This window comes from Sciurus vulgaris, assembly GCF_902686455.1.
Source record: "Sciurus vulgaris genome assembly, chromosome: 12".
In the NCBI taxonomy this organism is placed as follows: Eukaryota; Metazoa; Chordata; class Mammalia; order Rodentia; family Sciuridae; genus Sciurus; species Sciurus vulgaris.
The window spans coordinates 42,351,611-42,375,944 of record NC_136473.1 but is presented as its reverse complement, the minus strand read 5'-3'; the positions used below and the strand labels follow the sequence as shown (position 1 = coordinate 42,375,944).

General features: G+C 34.9%; 1 protein-coding gene across 21 annotated transcripts in view; it reads right to left on the bottom strand.

Moving 5' to 3' along the window:
- Window positions 1-24,334, bottom strand: part of ARHGAP12 (Rho GTPase activating protein 12) — a 437,561-nt gene that overhangs the window by 29,327 nt on the left and 383,900 nt on the right. For 20 of the 21 annotated variants that reach the window (XM_079105849.1, XM_079105859.1, XM_079105851.1 and 17 more), the window contains 5 exons: window positions 23,008-23,106; window positions 21,100-21,177; window positions 20,865-20,999; window positions 20,506-20,608; window positions 17,461-19,540 (listed from right to left, as the gene is read on the bottom strand). In XM_079105849.1, coding sequence (XP_078961975.1) covers window positions 19,366-19,540; window positions 20,506-20,608; window positions 20,865-20,999; window positions 21,100-21,177; window positions 23,008-23,106 — 590 coding nt within the window. In that variant the 3' untranslated portion in view covers window positions 17,461-19,365. Of the gene's footprint in view, window positions 1-17,460; window positions 19,541-20,505; window positions 20,609-20,864; window positions 21,000-21,099; window positions 21,178-23,007; window positions 23,107-24,334 lie in introns of those variants that run through there. The other variant, XM_079105850.1, reaches the window with a different exon arrangement.

Genomic DNA, 24,334 nt, shown 5'->3' with positions numbered 1-24,334 from the left:
TATCCCTGTCCCCAAGTATCCAGACCAACACTAGCTCTTCCTTTTTTATTAAAAATCACCCACAAAACTGTCCCCCTTCTAAAAGCATCAGAAAGTGGGTCTTTATTCCAGGTACTTGCTTTTAGTCTGGAAGGTTAAAGGCCTTTAATTCTATAGATTTGGACCTTATAGGTCTATTGCTATTATATGGTTATGAATTCTGAAAAAAATTTTTTTTGCAGTTGCTGGCAATTGAACCAAGGGCCTCATACATGCCAGGTAAGATTCTACTAATCCAATCTATTTTTTAAATAGTCTGCATTTTTAAATATCTGAAGGAAAGATATTGGGTCCCAGCATCCTTTATTGTAAAGATTCTGTGTATTGCCACCACCATGACATTTTGGCCTGTTACTTAAGTTCTTCCAACTTTTAATTTCAGCAATTATATATGAACTTTCTTATCATGTGGAACTTAAGCGTCACCTTAAAATTTAAATCATCTTGATCAATTTAGTTTCCTGCTAAACATTCTTTCTGGTCTTTATGAGCATCATTCCCTCCCAGGAATCCATCATTCTGTTATTGCTGTACTAACAAAAACAACTACACACTTACTTACTACACATTTATGATGTTTCCAGGAATGTGCTGGTAAATGTTTAATAACTGGCAGAAAATGCACATACACAAGTTTATAATGAATTTTACTAACAGATAATAAAAATATATAGCACTCTTTATTAAAAATTCCACAGAAGCAATTTATTCTCAAAGAAATTTTTTATTGCTTTTTCCTGTATCTGCAGCCATCCTATGATTGCAATTGATTAATGATTGCAATATGGCATGAAAGTTGGTTGATATTTCCATTTACATTAACAAGTGAGACAAAAGAAAATAATCAACACATATGTCAGAGCATCACTTATTTGTCAATGATCTATTTGATTTCTTTGCTGAATAAGAAAATAATTTTTAAATACTGGAAGAATGTTTCCTCAACTTTTTGTGTTACAATGTAATACCTACGGACACATTTTTAAATTTTAATCTGCATTAATACTTTTCCCACCATTTAAGTCTAGACAAATCAACAAAATAATGAACCAATCCCTGATTTTGTCTAAATACTTCCATGATGCCCAGTTTCAAACTACCATGATGTCACTGAATGTAGAATTGGGGAAAGATGTGTGATGTACCACACAGGTACAATATAACCTCAAGAGAACAGAAAATAGTAAAATGAAATAAAACAACAAACAACTAAGTTTTGATTATTGCCTTTGTTTTATAGAATTCTTTTCCACCCTTTCTTTTTGTTACAATGCTATCTATTGAAGAAGCCAGACCCTTGGACTTATGTCACAATCTGGATTTTCTTGATTTTGCTCTCATGATGTAGTTCTCTGTCCTCTGTATTTCCTGGAAGCTGGATTCAGAGCCTGATCCAAATTCAATGTTCACTTTCTGTGACAAGACAAAGATGTCTTGCTTTCCTTCATCAGGAAATATAAAATGCCTACTTATTTCTATTTGTATGATGCTAGCAGTGATTGATGCTTATCTTAATTCAATGGGAACTAGAAAATGGGAGATGTTACATCATTCCTTTTTCAATTATTAGTTGGAAGCTTTTGTATCAGGTACTTTCCCTCATCTGCCATTTGCTTTCTCTGTGGTGAAGTGCATACAGAAAGGCAGGATAAATGCTTTAGTATTTCCCTTGTCAGTTTTCAAGAAGTAGGAATTGGTCCCTGCTCATTATCCTAGGGTGACCAATTCTGACTTTAAATATCATTATATATTCATGGGTTTAGGCTGGTGACCCAGGAGACTGAGGCAGGAGGATCGCAAGTTCAAAGGCAGCCTTTGCAACTTAGCAAGACCCTGTCTCAAAATAAAAGCAAAAACATTGTGTACGTCTTCCTGATTCAGTTTGGGAGGATCATATGTCTCTAAAAATTTGTGAATGTCTCCGATATTTTCTATTTTGTTGGAGTATAGATTTTCAAAGTAGCTTCTAATTACATTATGTATTTCGATGGTGTCTGTTGTGATCTTTCCCTTTTCATCACAAATTCTAGTAATTTGCGTTTCTCTCTCTTTCTCTTCATTAGTGAGGCTAGGGGTTTATCAATTTTGTTTACTTTTTCCAAGGACCAACTTTTTGTTTTGTCAATTTTTTGAATTGTTTCTTTTGTTTCAATTTCATTGATTTCAGCTCTGATTTTAATTATTTCCTGTCTTCTACTATTTTTGGTGTTAATCTGTTATTCTTTTTCTAGAGCTTTGAGATGTAATGTTAGGTCATTTAGTTGTTGACTTTTCATTTTTTTAATGTATGAGCTCAATACAATGAACTTTCCTCTTAGTACTGCTTTCAGAGTATCCCAGAGATTTTGATAAGAATTTTTGTATTTCTTCCCTGAAGCCTTCTGTTATCATTACATCATTCAATAGTATATTATTTAAGTCTCCAGGACTTAAAATCAGCATACTGCAGTAACACAGTCACATCAATGTTTATAGCAGCTCAGTTCACAATAGCTAGATTGTGGAACAAACCTAGATGCCCTTCAAAAGATGAATGGATTAAAAAAACTGTGGTATATATATACAATGGAATTATTCAGCCATAAAGAATATTATGGCACCAGGGATGCAAGGTTGGTTCAACATCAGGAAATCAATAAATGTCATTCACCATATCAATAGACTTAAAGTCAAGAATCACATGATTATTTCAATAGATGCAGAAAAAGCATTTGATAAAATACAGCACCCCTTCATTCTCAAAACACTAGAAAAAATAGGGATAGTGGGAACATTCCTTAACATTGTAAAGGCCATTTATGCTAAGCCCATGGCTAATATCATTCTAAATGGTGAAAAACTGAAAGCATTCCTCCTAAAAACTGGAACAAGGCAGGGATGCCCTCTTTCACCACTTCTATTCAACATCGTTCTTGAGACTCTAGCCAGAGCAATTAGACAAACCAAAGAAATTAAAGGGATATGAATTGGAAAAGAAGAACTCAAACTATCCCTGTTCGCTGATGACATGATTATATATTTAGAGGAACCTGGAAATTCCACCAGAAAACTCTTAGAACTCATAAGTGAATTCAGTAAAGTAGCAGGTTACAAGATCAATGCTCATAAATCCAATGAATTTTTATACATAAGTGATGAATCTTCAGAAAGAGAAATTAGGAAAACTATCCCATTCAAAATAGCATCGAAAAAAATAAAATACTTGGGAATCAACCTCACAAAAGAGGTGAAAGACCTCTACAATGAGAACTATACAACACTAAAGAAAGAAATTAAAGAACACCTTAGAAGATGGAAAGATCTTCCATGTTCTTGGATAGGAAGAATTAATATTGTCAAAATGGCCATACTACCTAAAGTGCTATACAAATTCAATGCAATTCCAATTAAAATCTCAATGACGTACCTTACAGAAATAGAGCAAGCAATTATGAAATTCATCTGGAAGAATAAGAAACCCAGAATAGCTAAAGCAATCCTTAGCAGGAAGAGTGAAACAGCGGGTATTGTAATACCAGATCTTCAACTCTACTACAAAGCAATAGTAACAAAAACGGCATGGTATTGGTACCAAAATAGAAAGGTAGATCAATGGTACAGAATAGAGGACACGGACACAAACCCAAATAAATACAATTTTCTCATACTAGACAAAGGGGCCAAAAATATGCAATGGAGAAAAGATAGTCTCTTCAACAAATGGTGCTGGGAGAATTGGAAATCCATATGCAACAGAATGAAACTAAACCCATATCTCTCACCATGCACGAAACTAAACTCAAAATGGATTAAGGACCTCGGAATCAGACCAGAGACACTGCAGATTATAGAAGAAAAAGTAGGTCCAGATCTTCAACATGTCGGATTAGGACCAGACTTCCTTAACAGGACTCCCATAGTACAAGATATAAAAGCAAGAATCAATAACTGGGATAGATTCAAACTAAAAAGCTTTCTCTCAGCAAAGGAAACTATCAGCAATGCGAAGAAAGAGCCTACAGAGTGGGAGAATATCTTTGCCAATCATACTTCAGATAGAGCACTAATCTCCAGAATCTATAAAGAACTCAAAAAACTCTACTCCAAGAATTCAAATAATCCAGTCGACAAATGGGCTAAGGAAATGAATAGACACTTCACAGAAGAAGATCTACAAGCAATCAACAAACATATGGAAAAATGTTCAACATCTCTAGTAATAAGAGAAATGCAAATCAAAACCACCCTAAGATTCCATCTCACCCCAATTAGAATGGCGATTATCAAGAATACGAGCAACAACAGGTGTTGGTGAGGATGTGGGGAGAAAGGTACACTCATACATTGCTGGTGGGACTGCAAATTAGTGCAGCCACTCTGGAAAGCAGTGTGGAGATTCCTTAGAAAACTTGGAATGGACCCTCCATTTGACCCAGCTATCCCACTCCTTGGCCTATACCCAAAGGACTTAAAATCAGCATACTACAGAGATACAGCCACATCAATGTTCATAGCTGCTCAATTCACAATAGCCAGACTGTGGAACCAACCTAGATGCCCTTCAATTGATGAGTGGATAAAGAAGCTGTGGTATATATATATATATATATATATATATATATATATATATATATATATATATATACACACAATGGAATATTACTCAGCCATAAAGAATGATAAAATTATGGCATTTGCAGGCAAATGGATGAAATTGGAGAATATCATGCTAAGTGAGATAAGCCAATCTCAAAAAGCCAAAGGACGAATGATATCGCTAATAAGTGGAGGATGACACATAATGGGGGGTGGGAGGGGTTAGTGTTAGGGTTAGAGTTAGGGTTAGGGAGGGGGGCAAGTATGAAGGAAGGAAGCTCTGTATAGAAGGAAAAGAGGGGTGGGAGGGGTGGGGGGAAGGGAAAAAATAACAGAATGAATCAAACAACATTATGTAAATTTATGATTACACAAATGGTATGCCTTTATGCCATGTACAGAGAAACAACATGTATCCCATTTGTTTACAATAAAATTAAAAAAAAGAGAATATTATGGCACTTGCACATAAATGGATGGTATTGGAGAATATCAGGCTAAGTGAAATAAGCCAATCCCCCAAAACCAAAGGCCAAATGTATTCCCTGATAAGTGGAGAATGATATATAATGGGGGTGGGGGTGTAGGGAGAGAAGAATGGGGGAACTTTATGTAGAAGAAAATGAGAGGGAGGAGGCTATGAAAAATGGTGGAATGAGACAGACATCATTACCCTGTGTACATGTATGATTACATGAATGGTATGAATCTACATCGTGTACAACCATAGAAGCAAAATGATGTAACCCATTTGTGTACAATGAATCAAAATGAAGTCTGTAAAAAATTAAAAAAATAAATAATTTCTTTTTAAAAAGGCAAAAAGGGCTGGAAAGTACCCATGGGTTGAATCCCTAGTACCAGAAAAAAATATTCATGGGTTTAAAAAAGAATTAAAGTTAGCATACTTCAGTGAGCATTTGCACCCATGTTAATGGCATCACTATTAACAGTAGCCACGTTATGGTTCTAGTTGTCAACAGATGAATGGTTAAAGAAAAGGTGGCATATATACACCATAGATTTTTATTCAGTCATAAAGAGAAACAAAAATTATGTCATTTCCAGGAAAAAAAATGGAACTGGAGAGCCTCATTTTAAGAAAAATAAGCAATAGTCAAAATGACAAGTATCTCTCATTTTTTTTTTTTTTTCATATGTGGAAGCTCCAGAAAGGGGAAAAAAGGTGTGGGGGGTGATGTCATGCATGTAAAAGGAAGATTATTAGAGGAGAGGGATGAGGGGAAGGGGAGGTATGGGAATGAAGTGGTCAAACCATGTTTTAAGTATGTATGATATACCACAGTGACATACACAATTAATATGCATCAATTAAAATTCATGGGATTAAACATATCAATGGTTTCAACTCACTGAAATTATCCCTTTTACTGAGGCTGACTGTTCCATTTTAAATCAGTCTTCAAGTTTTCTCCAGAATCCTTTTGACAAGATTCTGGTAATATTTGATAGCTTCCTTGCTATTATAAGATCTTCCTGGATCATCTTGTTCATTTCCGATCCCACACCTGGAATCTGCCTCCTCTCCAAAAGCCTTGGCATCTTTTAATGAGAAATTGTACTTCAAGGTCAAAATTCAGGTGTTAAGGATACTCCCTCAGTTGATCATTTTTTTCTAGGTGTTTTCAGTGGATAGGGTAAGAAATTACATAGATATACAGAGATACATAAATAAGGTAGGTTCATGATGTCATATTGACATTCCCAATTCAAACTTTTTTCTGTGCTGGGGATTGAACCCAGGGCCTTGTGCTTGTGAGGCAAGCACTCTACCAACTGAGCTATATCTCCAGCCCTCAATTCAAATTTTTTATAGCTATAACTCCTTTATTCCACTCTAATAATTCTGATTCTCAAGAACTCAGGGCATAATAGGATTAAAATATCCCATGTGTACCCATTTGTCTAATCTTATATTACATATACACCAGGCAGAATACTAATATGATTCTTGAAAACATTAAAATTTTGTATCAATTCTCATTCTCCCATTGCAAAAATAGTACAGAATTTTCATGTCAGGACATGCAATCATTATGGGCTATATTGTCTCCCTGTTGACCCTCACTTAATTCTTGTTTCTATATAATCTTATTAAATACCTATGCCCAACCGCTATGGTTTGGAAGAGTATTCCCCAAAGGTTCAGTAGTTAAAGCTTGGTCCCCAGGATGGTGCTACTGGGAGTGGTGGTGCTGGTGGGAGGTGGGGCCTAGTGGGAAGTCCTTAGGTGACTTGGGCCTGCCCTTGCAGGGGATTATGGGGCTCCAGTCTCCCGGCTTCCTGGCTTGAGATGTGTTTTGCTCTGCCATGTGCTCATGCCATATTGTGCTGCCCTCATCAGAGGTCTAGAGAAATGGGCTGCCCAATCTTGGGCTTGAAGATTCACAACCCTGAACCAAAATAAACCTTTTCTTTTTGTAAGTGAACTGCCTCAGGTATTTCATTATAATAATGCAAAGCTGATCAATACATCAACTGTTGGTTCTTATGTTGATGTCTCTTCAGACATTAGGTTCTGAAGAGATTCTTAAAGAAGGGCTCATGGGAAGAGTATTTTTGTTAAATGTTGATAATACATTTTGTCTTTTATACTTAGAATTCAGGTTTTTTAATGGAAAATCTTAGGCTGACTTTCCTTGAAAACTTACAGCTCCATTTTCACCTGGTATAAAAGTTTATGGCTGAAATTCTGATGGTAATCTAATACTTTCCCTCACAAATAGTACCCTTTTTTCAAACAGATGGTCATTGGAAGGAAAGAATGGAACATTGTTATGAAAACTTTCTGAATGTTTCCTATAAGTGAAATAAGTACAAATGTCATTCCTAATGCTATTAAACTTAAAATGATACAATTTAAAGAGATATGCTTCTGTTGCTTTATAGGCAGTAATTTTAACCAGAATGTTTCTTGGTATTGTGTTTTTGCTTAGTGTTAGTTTCTTGGTGTGTCCTTTCAATACATAATTTTTTTTTTAATTTCAGAAGTGTTCTTGAAATATGAATTTTAATATCTCTTTTGTCTTGGCTTTGTGCAATCCTAGTTTTTCTTTGCCTTTCTTCAGTGTCATTAATCACATTGGCTCCAGAATCCTTTTGACAAGATCCAAGTAATATTTGATAGCTTTTTTGCTATGACAGTATCTTCCAGGATCATCTTGTACATTTCCTGTTCCAAACCTGGAGTCTGCCACATCTCCAAAAGCATATGTCCTTATTCATCATATCAACCTTTAAATCAGTGAATCTTTCATTTTTGATTTTTAAAATGTTCTTTTGCACCTTCTATTTCTTTTAAAGCATTACTGTATTTATCTGCTTATACTTCTATTCCACAATTCTGTAATATTTCTGACTTTTTCCTGAGTTTTCATCTAATTTACTAATTCTGATTTGTTGTTCTTGCATGTCTTGTATCATTTCTTAAGCTTTCAGTTCATTTTGCAATAATAAATTGCAGTTTTGTGGGTGTGTGTAACATGGATCTGTTTTCCATTGGGATGTTATTCTGCTCCTTTTTCTTACATGTACTTTATATGAGATTTGACTTTGGTACTATTATTTCACTTCATTGATATGCAAAATTATTTTCCAAATTTACTTTTGGAATGAGGCAGAATTCAGAACATGTTAACTCGAGTTCATTTTTTGTGTTGTTTGTACATGGTGTGTTAAAAACAATGGCAGCTTGCTTCCTGGGGTTCCTGGCTCTATGTTCCTTCCCCACTTTGCTCTAGACCTCTTTAGTCTAGTGCCTCTATCCTGTTCAGTTTTTATTCCACTTCAGTAACTTTTCACTAATGTGAGGACTTGTTTTGGAAGGGAGTTTTGGCAAGTTAGATTTGATAAATTTAGGAGCTGAGTTGATGGTAATACTGTGGTTATACTGTTCTCAGGCCTATCCTATGCTAACCTATTGCTTCCTTCTTTTCTTTCACAGAAATATTGGAGCTGCTGGTGTTTTGCTCCCATTTGCTTGTATTTTGAAGGTTTGTGAAGATACCTTGCCACCTTGTTACCAATGTCATTATGTTGTATTAATATGGGAATTGAAAAACTATGCTGTCATCACCACCTCCCCAGAATCCTTTTCACATATTTAGTTTGAATACAAGAAGTATAATGTGGACTACTTGTATGGCCACCACTGCCATGTTAAATCCATGCTTTTTCTGACACTTCAGAACTGCACCAGTTCGCATTTGACTGCTTCATGCAAAGTCGATACACCTGCTTATTTAAAATCTGCTTATTTATCTACTGAAACTGTTTTTAAGTTCTCAATATTTCTCATATCCATTTGACAAACTTGCCTTAGCAGTATGTAAGAATTACATCATTCTCAATATTCGCTGCCCAATTGTGTAGCAATGTATTTCAGCTCATTTTCAGTAGACTAGCAACACAACTCTAGTATCTGACTTGTAAGAAATGCTAAAACTGCTGAGATGGATCATTTTGAGTTCATACATCAGAATTGACCACTCGTCATATCACCAATCTCAAGACTATAAATGAGATTATATTTATTTTGCTCACCCTTGTATCCCCAGAGATTTAACACAATGCTCAGAAACACCTAAAATAATTTCACTGACTTTGTTCAATGAAAAAAATGGAAGATATTTCTAGTAGATTATTTAAACTCTCTTCCCAACCCTTTTCTGTGGACAATGTTTCAGTAACTACCCATTATTTAAAACAGCAATCTCATATCGTGACAGTTTCAGGACCTGGATGCCAACTGAATATGAAACAGACATTGACAAGAGTTACATGATGGATAAGGACATCCAGTTATTGTTGTTGGCAATGCTCCGGCAATCAATTTGCCTAATATTATCAGGTCAGAAGGCAGAGACCCGACTAGAGGGTGTTTGTGGGATGTAGCCAGGCATCGGAAATGTTACATCAGATCTGGTACCTTCTTCACACAAGGGCTGAAGTTGGGGAACCTCCTAGTCACAACTTTTCATAGTCCAAGGGCATTAGGATTCCCCAGTGTGACAGAAAGATCTAGTTTCCTTCTCATCACAGCAGGTTTGGCTTCCCCAGAGGCCTTTGATTTTTCTTTAAGTCCATCCTCTCCAAGAAAACTGGAGACTTTGAATACAAGGGCCTCAGTAAGTTCACTACAGCTTCTGTTGAGAAGGCACTCAACTGACTGTCAAAGCAAACAGTAACTGCTGGGAAGGGAAAGGGAAGAAAGAAGAAATGACACAGAGAAAACCATTTCATGTTTCAATGCACTAAAGGAAAAGATGGGAAAGTTTGGTGAATCAATTTTACTTAGAGGACAAAGTTTTTTTTCCCTATGATTTACTTAAGTCTGAACTGAAGCTTTTCACCAATGTGTTGGGTTAGTGATGGTGACTGACACACTACTGTACACTCTACATAGGAAATTTAAGATGTTTATTAACAGAAAAACTTTATAGCAGGATTGAAAATACATCAGTAACAGCTTCTTCAACTACAGCACTATATATGTCAAATATGCATTTGGCTACCAGCTCTGAAAGAATTTGGCCTGGAACGCTGAAAATGAATCAAATACTATTTTGGATAAAAAAAAGAATAAAAACGCTAATTACCACCTGCTCCAAGGGTTCCACGTACCAAGTCATATTCCAGACTTTAGCAGGCAGCTGGTGAATGATGTGCAGACCCACTGACTTGTTTTGAAGCTATAATTTTCCTTCATTCAGGGCTAGATGTCAACTAATAATTAAAGAGAACTTTTGTTATTTAGGTTTTCTGAGATCTTTAGTACTTCATACAAGGCATTATTCAAAGCCAGAAGTAAATACAAAGTGAAGTAGCTTGAAGTCCAAGGAAAGCTCCAGTTAGAACCATTTCTTTGTTTAAGGTCACTGTCCAAGATTTTAGAAAAATTTTCCTATCAAACTGGTGATTTCTAAAATTTATGTGTAAAACTATTCTGACATAAAATTCTGAAATGTTAGTTATCTCCCACTATAGCTTTTATAAACTTCTCAGCAAACAATGTCAACTGAGGCTTTGTTAAGGCAGTTTCTAAGTGGTTTTCATCAAATTGCAAGCACCTTAATGAAGCTGTAATTGGAAATTAAATCACATTTACCACCCTTTCAACTCCAATATGGGTATACAGTGACAAATACCAATTTGGCAGACCTATAGTAAAAATGTATTTCTCTCCTTGAGTGTCTCTAGTATTATGTGTACTTAAGACAATTATTAATTATGAAACATAATGTTCCGGGTCTTATATTTTTCAGAGAATTCTGAAAAATTTGCATTTTGCCATTGCTTGTTTCTCACAACCAATCTGCTGGCATAGCGAGGCCCAGCAGCATTTTCTGAGGATGGAAGTATTCCATATTTGCACTGGCCAAAATGGTGGCTTATTAGTTCTACATCACTATTGGGTATTTGAGGTGTGGTTACTGTGACTAACTGAATTTTTAGGCCTTATTTTAATTAAACCAAATCCTTTTGAGTGAAACTCTCACATCATATAAAACCAGTAATTTTACTGTTTTAAACAGTGGCTGTTTAATCAGCAAGGCAATGTAATTGCACAAGGGTTCTTTCCAATTTTTCCACCGTCCTCACCAACATCATTTTTTTTTTTAAAGTCATCCCCAAAGGGTGTGAAGTGGTATCTTATAGTTTTGATATGCATTTCTCTAATAGTTACTGATGTTGAGCATTTTTCATGTGCTAATTTGGCCATTTATATATTTTCTTTGGAGAAACGTCTATTCAAGTCCTTTGCTCATTTTTGAATCAGGTTTTGTTTTTAGTTCTCCCCTATGCATTCTGTATATCAATCCCTTATCAGACACACAACTTGCAAATATTTTCTCCTGTGAGTTGTCTTTTTATTGTGTTGAGAATGTCCTTTGATGCACAAAACTTTAAAAACTAACATGACAACTGGTCAACTTTTAACTTTGTTGCTTTGCCTCTGGTATCACATCCAAGAAATCACTGCCAAATACAATGGGTCTTTTTTTTTTTTTTTTTTTGCAGTGTTGGGGATTGAATCCAGGGCCTTGTTCTTGCAAGGCAAGCATTCTACTAACTGAGCTATCTCCCCAGCCCTACAATGAGTCTTGAAGAGATATTTTTCCATATTTGTTCATGGTAGCATCATCCACAATGGCCAAAATGTGAAGGCAATTCATGTCCCTGGACAGACGCATGGATTGGAAAATGTGGTATATAGATGCAATAGGCTTAAAAAGCCTTAAAAAGAAAACTATGCAATAGGCTACAACATGGAAGAATCTTAAAGACATATACTAAATGAAATCAACATGTTACAAAAAGACAAATGATTCTACTTACATGAACTCATCAAAATCATAGCAACAGAAAAAAATCGTAGTTGCCAGGGTCTCAGAAGAAATGGGGTTATGTTAAATCAACACAGAATTTGTTTTACAGATGAAAAAAGAGTCACGCAAGTGGTTGGTGGTGATAGCTGCACAATATTATGGATGCAATTAATACTGCTGAACTGTACACTTAAAAATAAGATGGTAAATTGTCATGTGTATTTTACCGCATATTTAAATTTAATTAACAACATATAGCTACAACATTTAGACAGCATTGTTATAGAACACAAGTGTAAACAGACATCCATATTAAACACAGACTGGTGTGTGTACACTGTAGACTGTCCAGCAATGTCAGTAGACAGAACCGCTGAGGTCTGATTATTTGCCAGGGGTGGGAGAGGGATGCTGGTTTACTTTCTACCCAACTAGGATGCGGGGATACCAGCAGAAATCACTATGTATCCCCTGCCACCTCTATATTCATAATAGATGTACATGATATATAAAAGGAGAAAACTAGAAGTTTCAATATGTCATGCAAAAACAAACAGCTTAAAAGTAGATGACCAATACTACCAAAATCAAGGTACAAATTTAATGCATAATCCCCATCAAAATACCAATGATGTTCTTCACTGAACTAGGAAAAAAAAACGTCGTAAAATTCATTTGGAAGAATAAAAGGCCCAGAATAGCCAAAGCAATTCTAAGCCAAAAAAGCAATGCTGGAGGCATCACAATACCTCACTTCAAATTATACTACACAGTTATAATAACAAAAACTGCACGGTACTGGCATAAAAACAGACACACAGACCAGTGGTCCAGAACAGAAGACACAGAGACAAACCCACATAGATGCAGTCATCTGATCCATGACAAAAGTGCCAAAAACATACACTGGAGAAAAGATAAGCTTTTTAAACAAACAGCACTGGGAATACTAGTTATCCACATATAGAAGAATGAAACCACACCCTCAACTCTCACCCTGCACAAACATCAACTCAAAATGGATCAAAGACCTAGGAATTAGATGAGAAACTACACAACTCCTGAAAGAAAATATAGGGTGAACACTCCAGCACATAACATGGGTAATAACTTTCTCAATAGGACCCTTAAAGCTCAGAAATAATGCCAAAGTTAATAAATGGGGTGGCATCAAATTACAAAGCTTCTGTACGGCAAAGGAAACAATTAGGAATGTGAAGAAAGAACCTACAGAATGGGAGAAAAATCTGTGCTAGCTACTCTTGTGACAGAGAATAAATATTTAGAATATATAAAGAAGGCAAAAAACACCCCCCCAAATCAAATAATCCAATTAATAAATGAGCAAATGAATTAAACAGGTGCTTCTCAAAAGAAGAAATACAAATGGCTGATAAATGTATGGAAAAATGTTCAACATCATTAGCAACTGGGGAAAAGGAAATCAAAACTACACCGAGATTTTGTCTCACACCGGTCAGAATGTCAGTCATCAAGACCAGAAACAATAATAAATGCTGGAGAGGATGTGGAGAAAAAGGAACACATTTACATTGTTGGTGGGACTGTAAATTAGTATAACCACTATGGAAACCAGCATGAGTTTCCTCAAAACACTAGGCATGGAATCACCATATGACCCAGCTATACCACTCCTTCGTCTTTATCCTCAAGAATTAAAAATCATCATACTACAGTGCTACATGCATACTCATGTTTACAGAGCAGCCCAATTCACAGTATCCAAACTATGGAACCAGCCTAGGTGTTCATCAACAAATGAATGGATAAAGAAAATATACTATAGATTTTTACTCAGTCATTATGACAAATGAAATTATGATATTTGTAGGAAAATGGATAGAACTGAAGACCATAATGTTAAGTAAAATAAGTCAAACTGAGAAGGTCTTAGGTTGTATATTTTCTGTCACATAGGGAAGTTAAGAGGGAAAAAGGAAGAGAAAGTTAGGGACAGATCTCGTGGAAATCAAAGGGAGATTAGTAAAGGAAAGGGACCGAAGGGTAAGAAATGGGGAGGGAGGAGGGAAGTGCTAGGGAGTGATATTGGTCAAATTATATTACTATATTGTGTGCATGTGTAGATATGTAACAACAAATCCCACCATTATGTAAAACTATAATGCATCAAGTAAAAAAGGTAGAAAAAAAGAAAACAGATGACCAGTAAATGAAAAATCGTTCTTATTTCTTCCTCAAATGATGTCACTGAATGTGTTAGAATATGCTTTACAGTAATTCACCCTTATAAGCATGCTTTCCATGATTTCAGTGACTCATGGTCAAGTGTGGTCTTGGTACAAAAATTTTAAATGAAAACTTCCAGAAATAAACAATTCACAAGTTTTAAGTTTTATCACTGTTCTGAGCAGCAGAAGAAATTTTGCACCACTGTACTTTGTACCACTCAAGACATAACCAATTCCTTTGTCCAGCACACCTATGCTGTATACACTACCTGCCAGGTAATCACTTAATAACTGCCTGGGTTATCGGACTGTTGTGTATCACAGTGCTTGTGTTCAAGTAACCCTCAATAATAACTCAGCTCCAAAGTGCAAGCATCATGACACACAGGAAGCACCATGACATAAAACATGGAAGGACAGATTAACATTGGCAGTATGTGGCAATGCTCTAGGAATACAAGAAAAACTAGTACAGTTACCCCCCAGTCTTCTTGGGGAAATGGAAGTGGTTCTAACACCTCTACCACCAACAGACACAAAAATCTCCAGATGCTCTAGTCCCTTATAAAATAGCATAGCATTTGCACATAACCTATGTACATCCTCCCATATATTTAGAATCATCTCTACAGCATTTATAAACCTTATACACACAGTTGTCATACTAGATTGTTTATGGAATGACATAAAGTCCGTACCTGTTTAGTACAATTAAAAGAATTTTTTGATCCAAAGTTGGTTGAATCCATAAATGCAGAACCCATGTATAAGGTGGGCTTACTGTATATATAGGGTTCAGTACTATCATTGGTTTTGAGCATCTACCAGGGGTCTTGGAAAATGTTCCCAGTGAATAATGGCATATTACTGTACTTAAACTGATCACAAACTCTAAAAGTAATGTAACTGATCAAAATATTAGCTCCTTTAAGTCCCAAGCTTGTGTCAGTGACTAAGCATATGACTTTAGGCATTTGCAATCAATCTGGAGCTGCTATTTCATGTATGAAAAACTGAACATGAAGGGCCTTATTGGTCTTTTCTTGCTTCATCAGTCAGATGAGTTTTACTTGAGCATCTAAGATTCCATTTTTCTTGCCTAAACTCTCAGGAGGAAAAGGAGGTCTTGAATGCTATGCAGAATTCTTCTTATCACAGAACCATGGCTTTGATTTCCATCTCTGCAAAGACCCCGTTGGTAATAGCCTCTACAGCACTGCTTGTCATTTGGATATTTGTGTGGGTTTCATCAACAAGTTTCAATGCTACTTGCATTGAACTACCTGAAAGATTTGGCTACTATACTCAATAATTAAACATCTTTACCAAAGATTGCTTTTCTTTTCTGAAAACACTGAGAGGAAGTAAGGGAAAGGGTCAGTGAGAAAAATAAGAAACCAGACTTTCCTAAATAACGTATTGTAGTGGTTTGTTACACAGTTACCTTGTTCTACAAATGCTCTCTTTTTGAGAGTACTTTGAAAGTGCTTTTTTCTTTACTCCCAGCAGCATCCCCCCACCCCCACCCGGCAGCCCCTGTGTGAGAAGGGAAGCAATGAAGGAAATGAAAGGGTTCATTTAAGTGCCATATTCACATAAGGCTAATTTGTAAAAGCTCGCAGCTGAATATACTAACAGCCACTACTGGTCCACAAAACTTCAGTTGAGAAGACTAATTGAGATTCTTCAGAAGAACTCCCTTGTCTTAGCAGTTGCAGAATGTCTCATTAAGCATTCAGTGCTTCCCCCCTTCTTTGGAATACTAAGTTTGACTCTGCTTGGCCTGAGTTTATAGCTTGCAAATTTCCAATAGATTCAAATGCACCATTATTGTGAAGCTGTTGGTTTTGTTTTGCATCCCTGTTTGCTTGTTTTTTTCTTTGATCTCAAACTCAAGTTGCACTGAAGAGGACTATCCCAGTTTACTAGAATATTGTTTTAAAAACAAAAGAACTACACCCCACCTCCAACACTGTAAGGGCTAGGCTAAAGTCTCCATTTTACGCCTTCTCTAGTCACACACTGGAGAAGTATGTTCCATAAATGATGACCATCGAGCTGATAGCTGAAGTTCAGAAACAAAGATGAACTCCACAAAATCTTACTTTCTAACCATCTTCTAGTCTCTATGTAGATGCAACATTGTAACATTAGACTTTCATTTAGTCACTGAGGGCATAATGCCCATTTGACTATTTTCATTTTATTCTTTAACAGAATGACATGCTATCATGATTCTATGTATTCTTTTTATATGCCTAAAGATTTGGTGGGGCCCTCAGCAACTTAGTGAGACCCTGTCTCAAACAAAGGGCTGGGGATGTAGCTCAGTGGTAACGAGCCCCTGGGGTCAATCCCCAGTACCACCACCAAAAACAACAAAAAAGCCTAAAGATGTTTTAAGTAATAGTGGTGTCATAAGAAACTACCTGTTTACATATTTAATTAGAAGCCTCTCCCATAAACTGGGAAAAATATCTTAGCACAGTTATGGGATAACTTTTCCCTCTTACTATTATGTTAATATCCAATATTATGGGCTTGCAAAGAAGAGTGGGCTCAAACTAATATAGTATGAAGGTCTCCAGGCATCAGGCATTATTGTTGTTGCTGAGCTTTCACTGGTATATAAACAATGGTATATACACACATACATTATATACATACATAAATGTGGGTATACCCAGTGTAAGTGCTTTAAATATACATATAGCCCATATTCCCTTAATCCTGAAGTTTGGCTGAATTATTCTGTCCTTTCTATAAAAGAAAACATAACATGCCTCTATTTAAAACATAACATTATTTTTCAGAGATATTTCATAATTAACTTACATTCTCCAGAATAAAAGGTAAAATTCTTCTTGCATAAAATTTAAGTAATTTTCTAACTGGAATATAAAAGTGCATTTTAAAGTGATTTTTATTTCCAACTACTTTTTTTTTTAATAACATTCTGAAGAAAGTTCTATTAGTAAATAAAAATCCCACTGGTAATTTTATTTTTAGCTTTTAATATATTTTCTACTAAAAAAATCAAGCTGTCAAGACAAGAAAATATTACTGGTTTTGTTATTACAAAAACAACTGAGAATTTTTAATTCACAAAGGATGAAAACACAAGACACTGATCTCATTGTACATATAATATTACAATAAAATGATTAGCTGGAGACTATTAAAACATTTAAGACTTCACATACACATACATACTTTGAAACAAGAAACACAGGACATTTTAACCTTTGATATGTTCATGACCACCAAGAGAAAGAATATCACAGATCACAGATTTGCATCTAGTTGTTTTCCTGGTAAACAAACAAGATATAAGACAGTCCTAAAGCACATTGGGTTATTAATAACATCTTTAAGTAAATATAAACATTCTGATTTGTGATTTTTTTTTTTCTTCCCACTCCAAACAATCTGTCTTGTTATCCATTTAACAAGATCACAAAAACAAATACAATATTTTTATCACATGACTCGGGAGAGGGTTTTAGACAGATCATACAAAAAAAAAAAAAATGTTCCCAAGGAAGGCAATCTGTAAATTGTAAATGCAATCTCAGGAAAAAGAATCTTGGTCACAAATCATTCACTTTCAAATACTGATGAAGGGAAAAAAAAAAAAAAACAAGGTATGTGCTGGGAATGGGAACATGCTGGCATGGAAAGGAATAGAAAAGATATGAAATGAGGAAAATATATTTGCCATAGGAAATATTGGATTCAGTTGATTTCTTAAAATGAGGTATAGGAGTATGTCAGCAAATAAAAAAAAAACAAAACAAAATTAAGAATCAAAATGCACATTTCCAATGGAATAATCTCTAAACCTCTTATAGTTTTCTTTATTAGATTAGACCTTTCATATACAGCAGTTAATCTAGAAAAATACATTTAAAAAAATTTTCAACAGACCATGCTCCCTGTAACAAAACCTTCCAAACCCTGTTTTATTATACAAATCAATCTACATTAGTAATGTAAAAAGAAATTCTCAAATTTAGCAATGTTATTTTCCAACCAAGATTCATCTAATTTACACATGGGTTTCCACTATTCAAACCGGAGAGTTAGAATTCTGTAATAAATTTTTCTAATGTATTCTGTACATATTAAATAAATCTAAAAGGTTCCTCTTGTAGTGCATTTACCATTTAGCAAGTCTATTCAGTATTTTTCCAGTACCATTTGTATTACAGTGATCTGCCTGTAAATGAAATTAAAATCTAAAAGTGCACACAGTTAACTTTCCCAAATAATGGTCTACTTCTGGAGGAAACCTAATATTCACAGAAAAGATTACCTATATCAGGATTAGAAATGTAGGGTTAGCATGTATTCCCAGACTATACAACACAATTATATACATAAGCTAAAGGACATTATATCTTTAGCCCATATTTACATAAAATAATGTCTGTTTCCACAGGGTTAGACCAAGAACTCAATATGGCACTAGATATAATTAGGATTGTTAGCTACAATTCAGTATAGTGAGACAGCCCCAAATACCCTGAACTGACTTATGCTAAATAAAACTCCAGTATATCACAGTGTTTTCAGTAATATTAGTGTGCTGCCCAAACAAGCAACTAAGATATCCAGTAAGGATGCTGTGAAACACAGTAAAAAACAGCAAGCCTTTCATCAAGGGACTACATCTGGGTTATAATGAATTTTAGTATTTAGACTGCCACTGCATGCAGAAATCCTGAAAAAGAAATACACAGGTTTCAAAATGGATATACTTCATTTTGTTTTAAATGCCCAAGAGTGTCTTTAAAATAACTCATAGTAAGTATTGTTTTATCAAGTGAAGAATGTATAGGTCATGAGAAGAAATTCTACGTTAGTTTGAGGGGAAAAAAAATGTAGTTTTTCTTACCAAATTATCCAGTGTATGTGACTGGTTAGAACTCTAAGTTTTCATTTTTACTAAAATTCTGAGTATTAAATGCAAATAATCAAGATAAAATGAATCCAAAATTACACAGTTATGTCACCTTGCAACAAAGCAGCATATATGAGGGTCTAACAGGCATTTCACTCTGCCACTTCCCTTCTGATCCCTCAAAAAAGTGCAAAATCAAAGTCACTGCTTGGTCCAAAAATACATTGTGTATAAAGATGTGAAATCTGATGGAATCCAGCTTCTATTCCACAGGTTGTCGTCTGTAGAATCAACGTCCAAAGATGGAATTTAATTCTAGAAGAATTAATTCTACAATCTGATTTTGGTACACAGTATGAACTGCTATATTACCAGTCTCTTTCTCTGGCTTTAACAGCGTGGGACCAAAAACAATTGCTATACTCTGATAGGTCATTCGGTTTTTTTCTCCATTTTCTATAACTCTAAGGGGGAAAAGAAAAGTTATTAAAAGAGAAAATGAAATATGAGGGAAATTTTTCAAATTGTATTATAAACCTAAAATCTGCATTTAAAAAAGAGAAATAATGCTCACTTTCCTAGGTTGACACACTAACTATTTAACTAAATAGAATTTAGTGTGAATGTCACATGAAGCTTGCTTTTGGATAAACACAGATGAAATGGCAATTATTATACAAACTTCAAGTGTATGATATTTTATTTATTTTTTTGTTTGTTTTTTTGGGTAGTGGGGATTTAAGCCAGGGGTGCTTTACCAGTGAAGCATATCCCGGTCCTTTGTTTTTGAATTTTTATTTTGAAACAGAGTCTCACTAAGTTGGTTAGTGCCTAAGTTACTGAAGCTTTCCTCAAACTTGAAATCCTCCTGTCTCAGCCTTGAGTTGCTGGGATTACAGGCACTTGGAGCTTTAATTTTGAAATGGGACATAAATATAAATATCTGTAATTCAGGCAACGATTTACCTCCTAGGTTGATGGGGAAAAACTTTCACGAGGGCACAGACATTAAAACTTTCAGTTTTATGTTATTTTTTTTTTAAATCTCAGATAACTTATTTTAGTATTCTAATGTTCTTTTTATAAGATGAATGAAATCAGTTATTAAATTGACTATGTATTAAGCTTGAGCCATGATGGCTTTACTTTAGGGTAATATACCTCACTTAAAAATCAATCTCACCTTTATATTTGTTAATTTTAGCAACAACATTGAAATACCTACTATGCACAAAGCACTATATAAGTACTTTACACACAAGATCTACTTTAATGTACTCTTTGCACCAAACCATTTTACCTATAAAGACCACTAAAAGGATTATCTTTTTCCAAGTTACAAAGATAGCAAATGGCAAAGTGTGGTCCAATTCTGGTTCGGACCCTGTGTGTGGCTATACCAGATCTGCTAACTGTGTTGTTTTCTTACCTTTTGAGGTGTCTAAAAAGAACCTGCATTGTATCTTGATTTGGCTTTGGCAACTGTCTGATCAGATCCTTAACAGCAGCAACACGCTGTCTTGGTTCTTGTTCTGAAAAAAAGATAACATATAGATATTTTGCAACAAAATCTTATAAAACTGAAAGCAAGGACCTACTTTGGAAGCTGATATTTGGTAATACACAGTGACATCTGGTGGTCACACTTAAAATTTTTGGAGTAAAACAATAACAATCCATTGGAAAAAACTTGTTTAAAATAACAAAGTACAAACAGAATGTGGTAGCTTAATCTGTGCACAGGATTTTCAGAATCTAGAAAGAAACTAAGTGAAATTATATACTTACTTATTGCATTAACAAAATCATTAAAATGATTAAATGTAAAAAGAGGTTCTGGTAATTCTCGAAAAAACATTTTGAGTGCTCCAGTGATGACATGAATGTCCTCCCATTTACTATCATTCAAGTCCAATTTCTCATCTAAAAAACAGTAGGAAAAGGACATTTTAAAAAATTAAACCAATTCTAAACGTTATGAGTGATGCTTTGCAATATAACAATAAGGAGTATAATCTTTTACCATGATTGACTGCAAATCTCAGCTTCTGGACCACTGCAAGGTTGCCACTCACTCTGTAGATCCCGTCAACATCCAAACCTAAGGAATAGTATTAATTAGTTATGTTTAAAATACTTACTTGCAGCCAGGCATAATGGGGCACACTTCTAATTCCAGCAACTCAGGAGGCTGAGGCAAGAGGATCACAAGTTCGAGGACAGTCTCAGCAACCTAGTGAGGCCCTAAGCAACTTAGCAAGAACCTGTCTCAAAAAATAAAAATGGGCTGGGGATGTAGCTCAGTGGTAAAGCACCTCTGGGTTCAATCCTCAGTACAAATAAATAAATAAAGTATTTATCTGCCTCTTCTAAAAAGATACTTGCATGTCTCCACTCCCCGCTGCCTCAGATGGGGGCAGTGGGGGTGGGGGGGATTCACGATGTTGCACAGGCTTATCTTGAGCCTGTGGACTGAAATGATCCTCTAGTCTGCTTCTGGAGTAGGTGGGAATACAGAACACCACCATGGTTGGCTTCAAAATTCTTATTCATTAGCATTAGCCTAAAAGCAAATAGACAAATATACTCTCTTCCTCTAAATGGCTTTTTATAGACTCTTGGCAGGGGGAGAAAGATGGTGATTCATTCTGCATTTGGTTTAATAAGCAGCAATTCTACTTTGTTTATCATGTAGAATGTGGCTTAGCTCAAAGAAAACATCTCATTAAACTTCAAATACTAACAATTTAAGATAAACTTCTGCAAACACCTGGGGATAGTTCAAGAGTAAAGGAAGAGAGATAAAATCAACTCATTTACTGTTTTGCACATGATTTTATAATGTAAATGCACATACCAGAAGACCTCTCTTCAAAGCTTATATTAAGTACTTATAATAAACTTAAAATGAGCTAATAACTAAGCCAGTGAATCTACAGAAACGATAGGTCATTTCATATAGTTTATATATATATATACATATATACACGAATAGCATCTTTTGAAATTCACAAAATTAACTCTCAGGAATTCATTAAATGATAATGCTATATAACACGTTTAACAAAGCATATTAGCCAACGTGTTATATTCATTTAGTTTAAAATAAAGGCAAGTAGTGTGGGGTCTCTTTTCATGTCAACTAGAACAGTCAATGAGATAAGGAACCAGCAAAAGGTACAAATTAAATTACACAAGCGTTTTAATTGTAAAAAATGTTTCTGATGACATACAGATGAAAGTTAATGTGATTATACTGTTAATATACTGTGAATTCATATAAAACCAGTATAAATACTATAAAAGTTAAAACAAATCAGTTTATCTTATTTTCAAGAAATGACACAATGTCATTTAGATACTTCATAGTTGATTTAACAGTTTTTAAATGTCATCTCATTATTATAGCAGAATAAACAGTAAATATAATCTCTTCAGATCTTCAATACTTGTCACATCATTACTTTAAAAACCCAGTTTCACAATCACCACCTTCTTTATTTTAAAGAAATGGCAACTCCAAAAGGACTTCAAAGAATGCTGTATACTTAATTAACCTCAACATATTAAATATTCAATAGATGCCTGCAGAGGTCTTAATCTGAAACAGGTGCAAGCATGTAAGTGTTGTAAACAAAATGCTTTTCTTTTCTTTTTTTATATTTTTTAGTTGTAGATAATCATAATACCTTTATTTTATTTATTTTTATGTGGTGCTGAGGATAGAACCCAGTGCCTCATGGGTGCTAGGCAAGCACTCTACCACTGAGCCACAACCCCAGCCCCCAAACTGCTCTTCTTAACATCTTAGGACCATAAGGAACTTTTGGTTGTCTCACTCAAAATCATAAAAATCCTAGGGATTTTGATGAGCAATGAGTTCATTTGCTTGATGTGAGAAAGAAAAAAAAAATCAAAATCATTCTCTTACCGTGTTCTTCAACATGTTCAATGCATAACTTCACAAACTTTGGCACTGTGCCATTCTCTCTCTGACACAGATTAGCAAGATTGGATCCAAACACCTGGTCTGAAAGAGATTTATTTTTAAGATGAGCCCTTGACAAAATTTAGTCCAGGAGATGGCTAAACCATTAAGAGTGCAATGGAACCTATCCAGTGTACCCCAAACATCATTTACAAAGACCTGGGCCTTATTTGATATAGGTAGGCATCCTGCCTACTCCCTCAATTTCACTTCAAACAAACTAAATTCCATTAACACCACAACTCATTCTTGCCTGAAAGTCTTTATACTTTCTACTCCTTTTGCACAGAACCAATCCCCCTACATCCTCCCACTGCTACTTCCCAATTTATTTGGCTCCTTCTTTTTTCTCTTTATCTAAGATAACCCAATTTCACTCACTCTTTTATTATTATGTTAATTTCAAAGTATTCATCATAATTTCAAATTATTCCGTCCTCCTCTCATTTGAGTGTAAGTTCTATGAGGGCAAGAACTTGTAGTTCTTGAACACCAATAAACAGGTATGCAAAGCAACTAGGCTCATGCCTAATTCTTAGTAAATATTTGAATATTTTAAAAACTATCAAAACATGCATATGCATACCCAACATGTGCTTTCAAAAAATACATTTCAAAAACTGTTTATCTTTGAACCCAAAAGCTTAAGAGTTCCACATTAGTGCTAAATATTCAAGAAAACAAACAAAATATTTGAAGTGATGAATAACACCATAAAGTTAATGGTTTATATTTCTCAATGAGAAGGGCCTGATAAATTAGCAGCTCTTTCTACTGACTTATTTGTCAGGCTTTGTTTTTTAAAGGTGTTGTGAGAATGGAAGAAAAACAACAAAGAACAGAAGTACTTGTTCATTTTTTTTTCATTCTACTTTGTTAGTGACTATTTACTCAAAATTTCTAAGTTCTTTAGCTCTTCACATTGCAAAACTACAGCTCTTCAATGTTAATGACTTCTAAGTATGTGCCACCCCTCACAACTGTGTTGCTCCTCAGATACAGGGTTTCTAAAAATTTAGTTTCTCATTTGTGTCTGTTCAACGTTTTAAGGTAAATTTTACAAGGATGTTTAAAATATCAACTTTAATTACTCAAATATTTTTTAATCACTGTACTTGAAAACTATAAAGAATGAAAACATTTTTATTGCTTGGAAATTTTCAGTTTTTAATTTGAAATGTCTCATTTCTGATTTTTTTTTTTTTTTGGGGGTATTCTGGGGATTGAACCCAGAGATACTTAATCACTGTACCACACACCACCAGCCCTT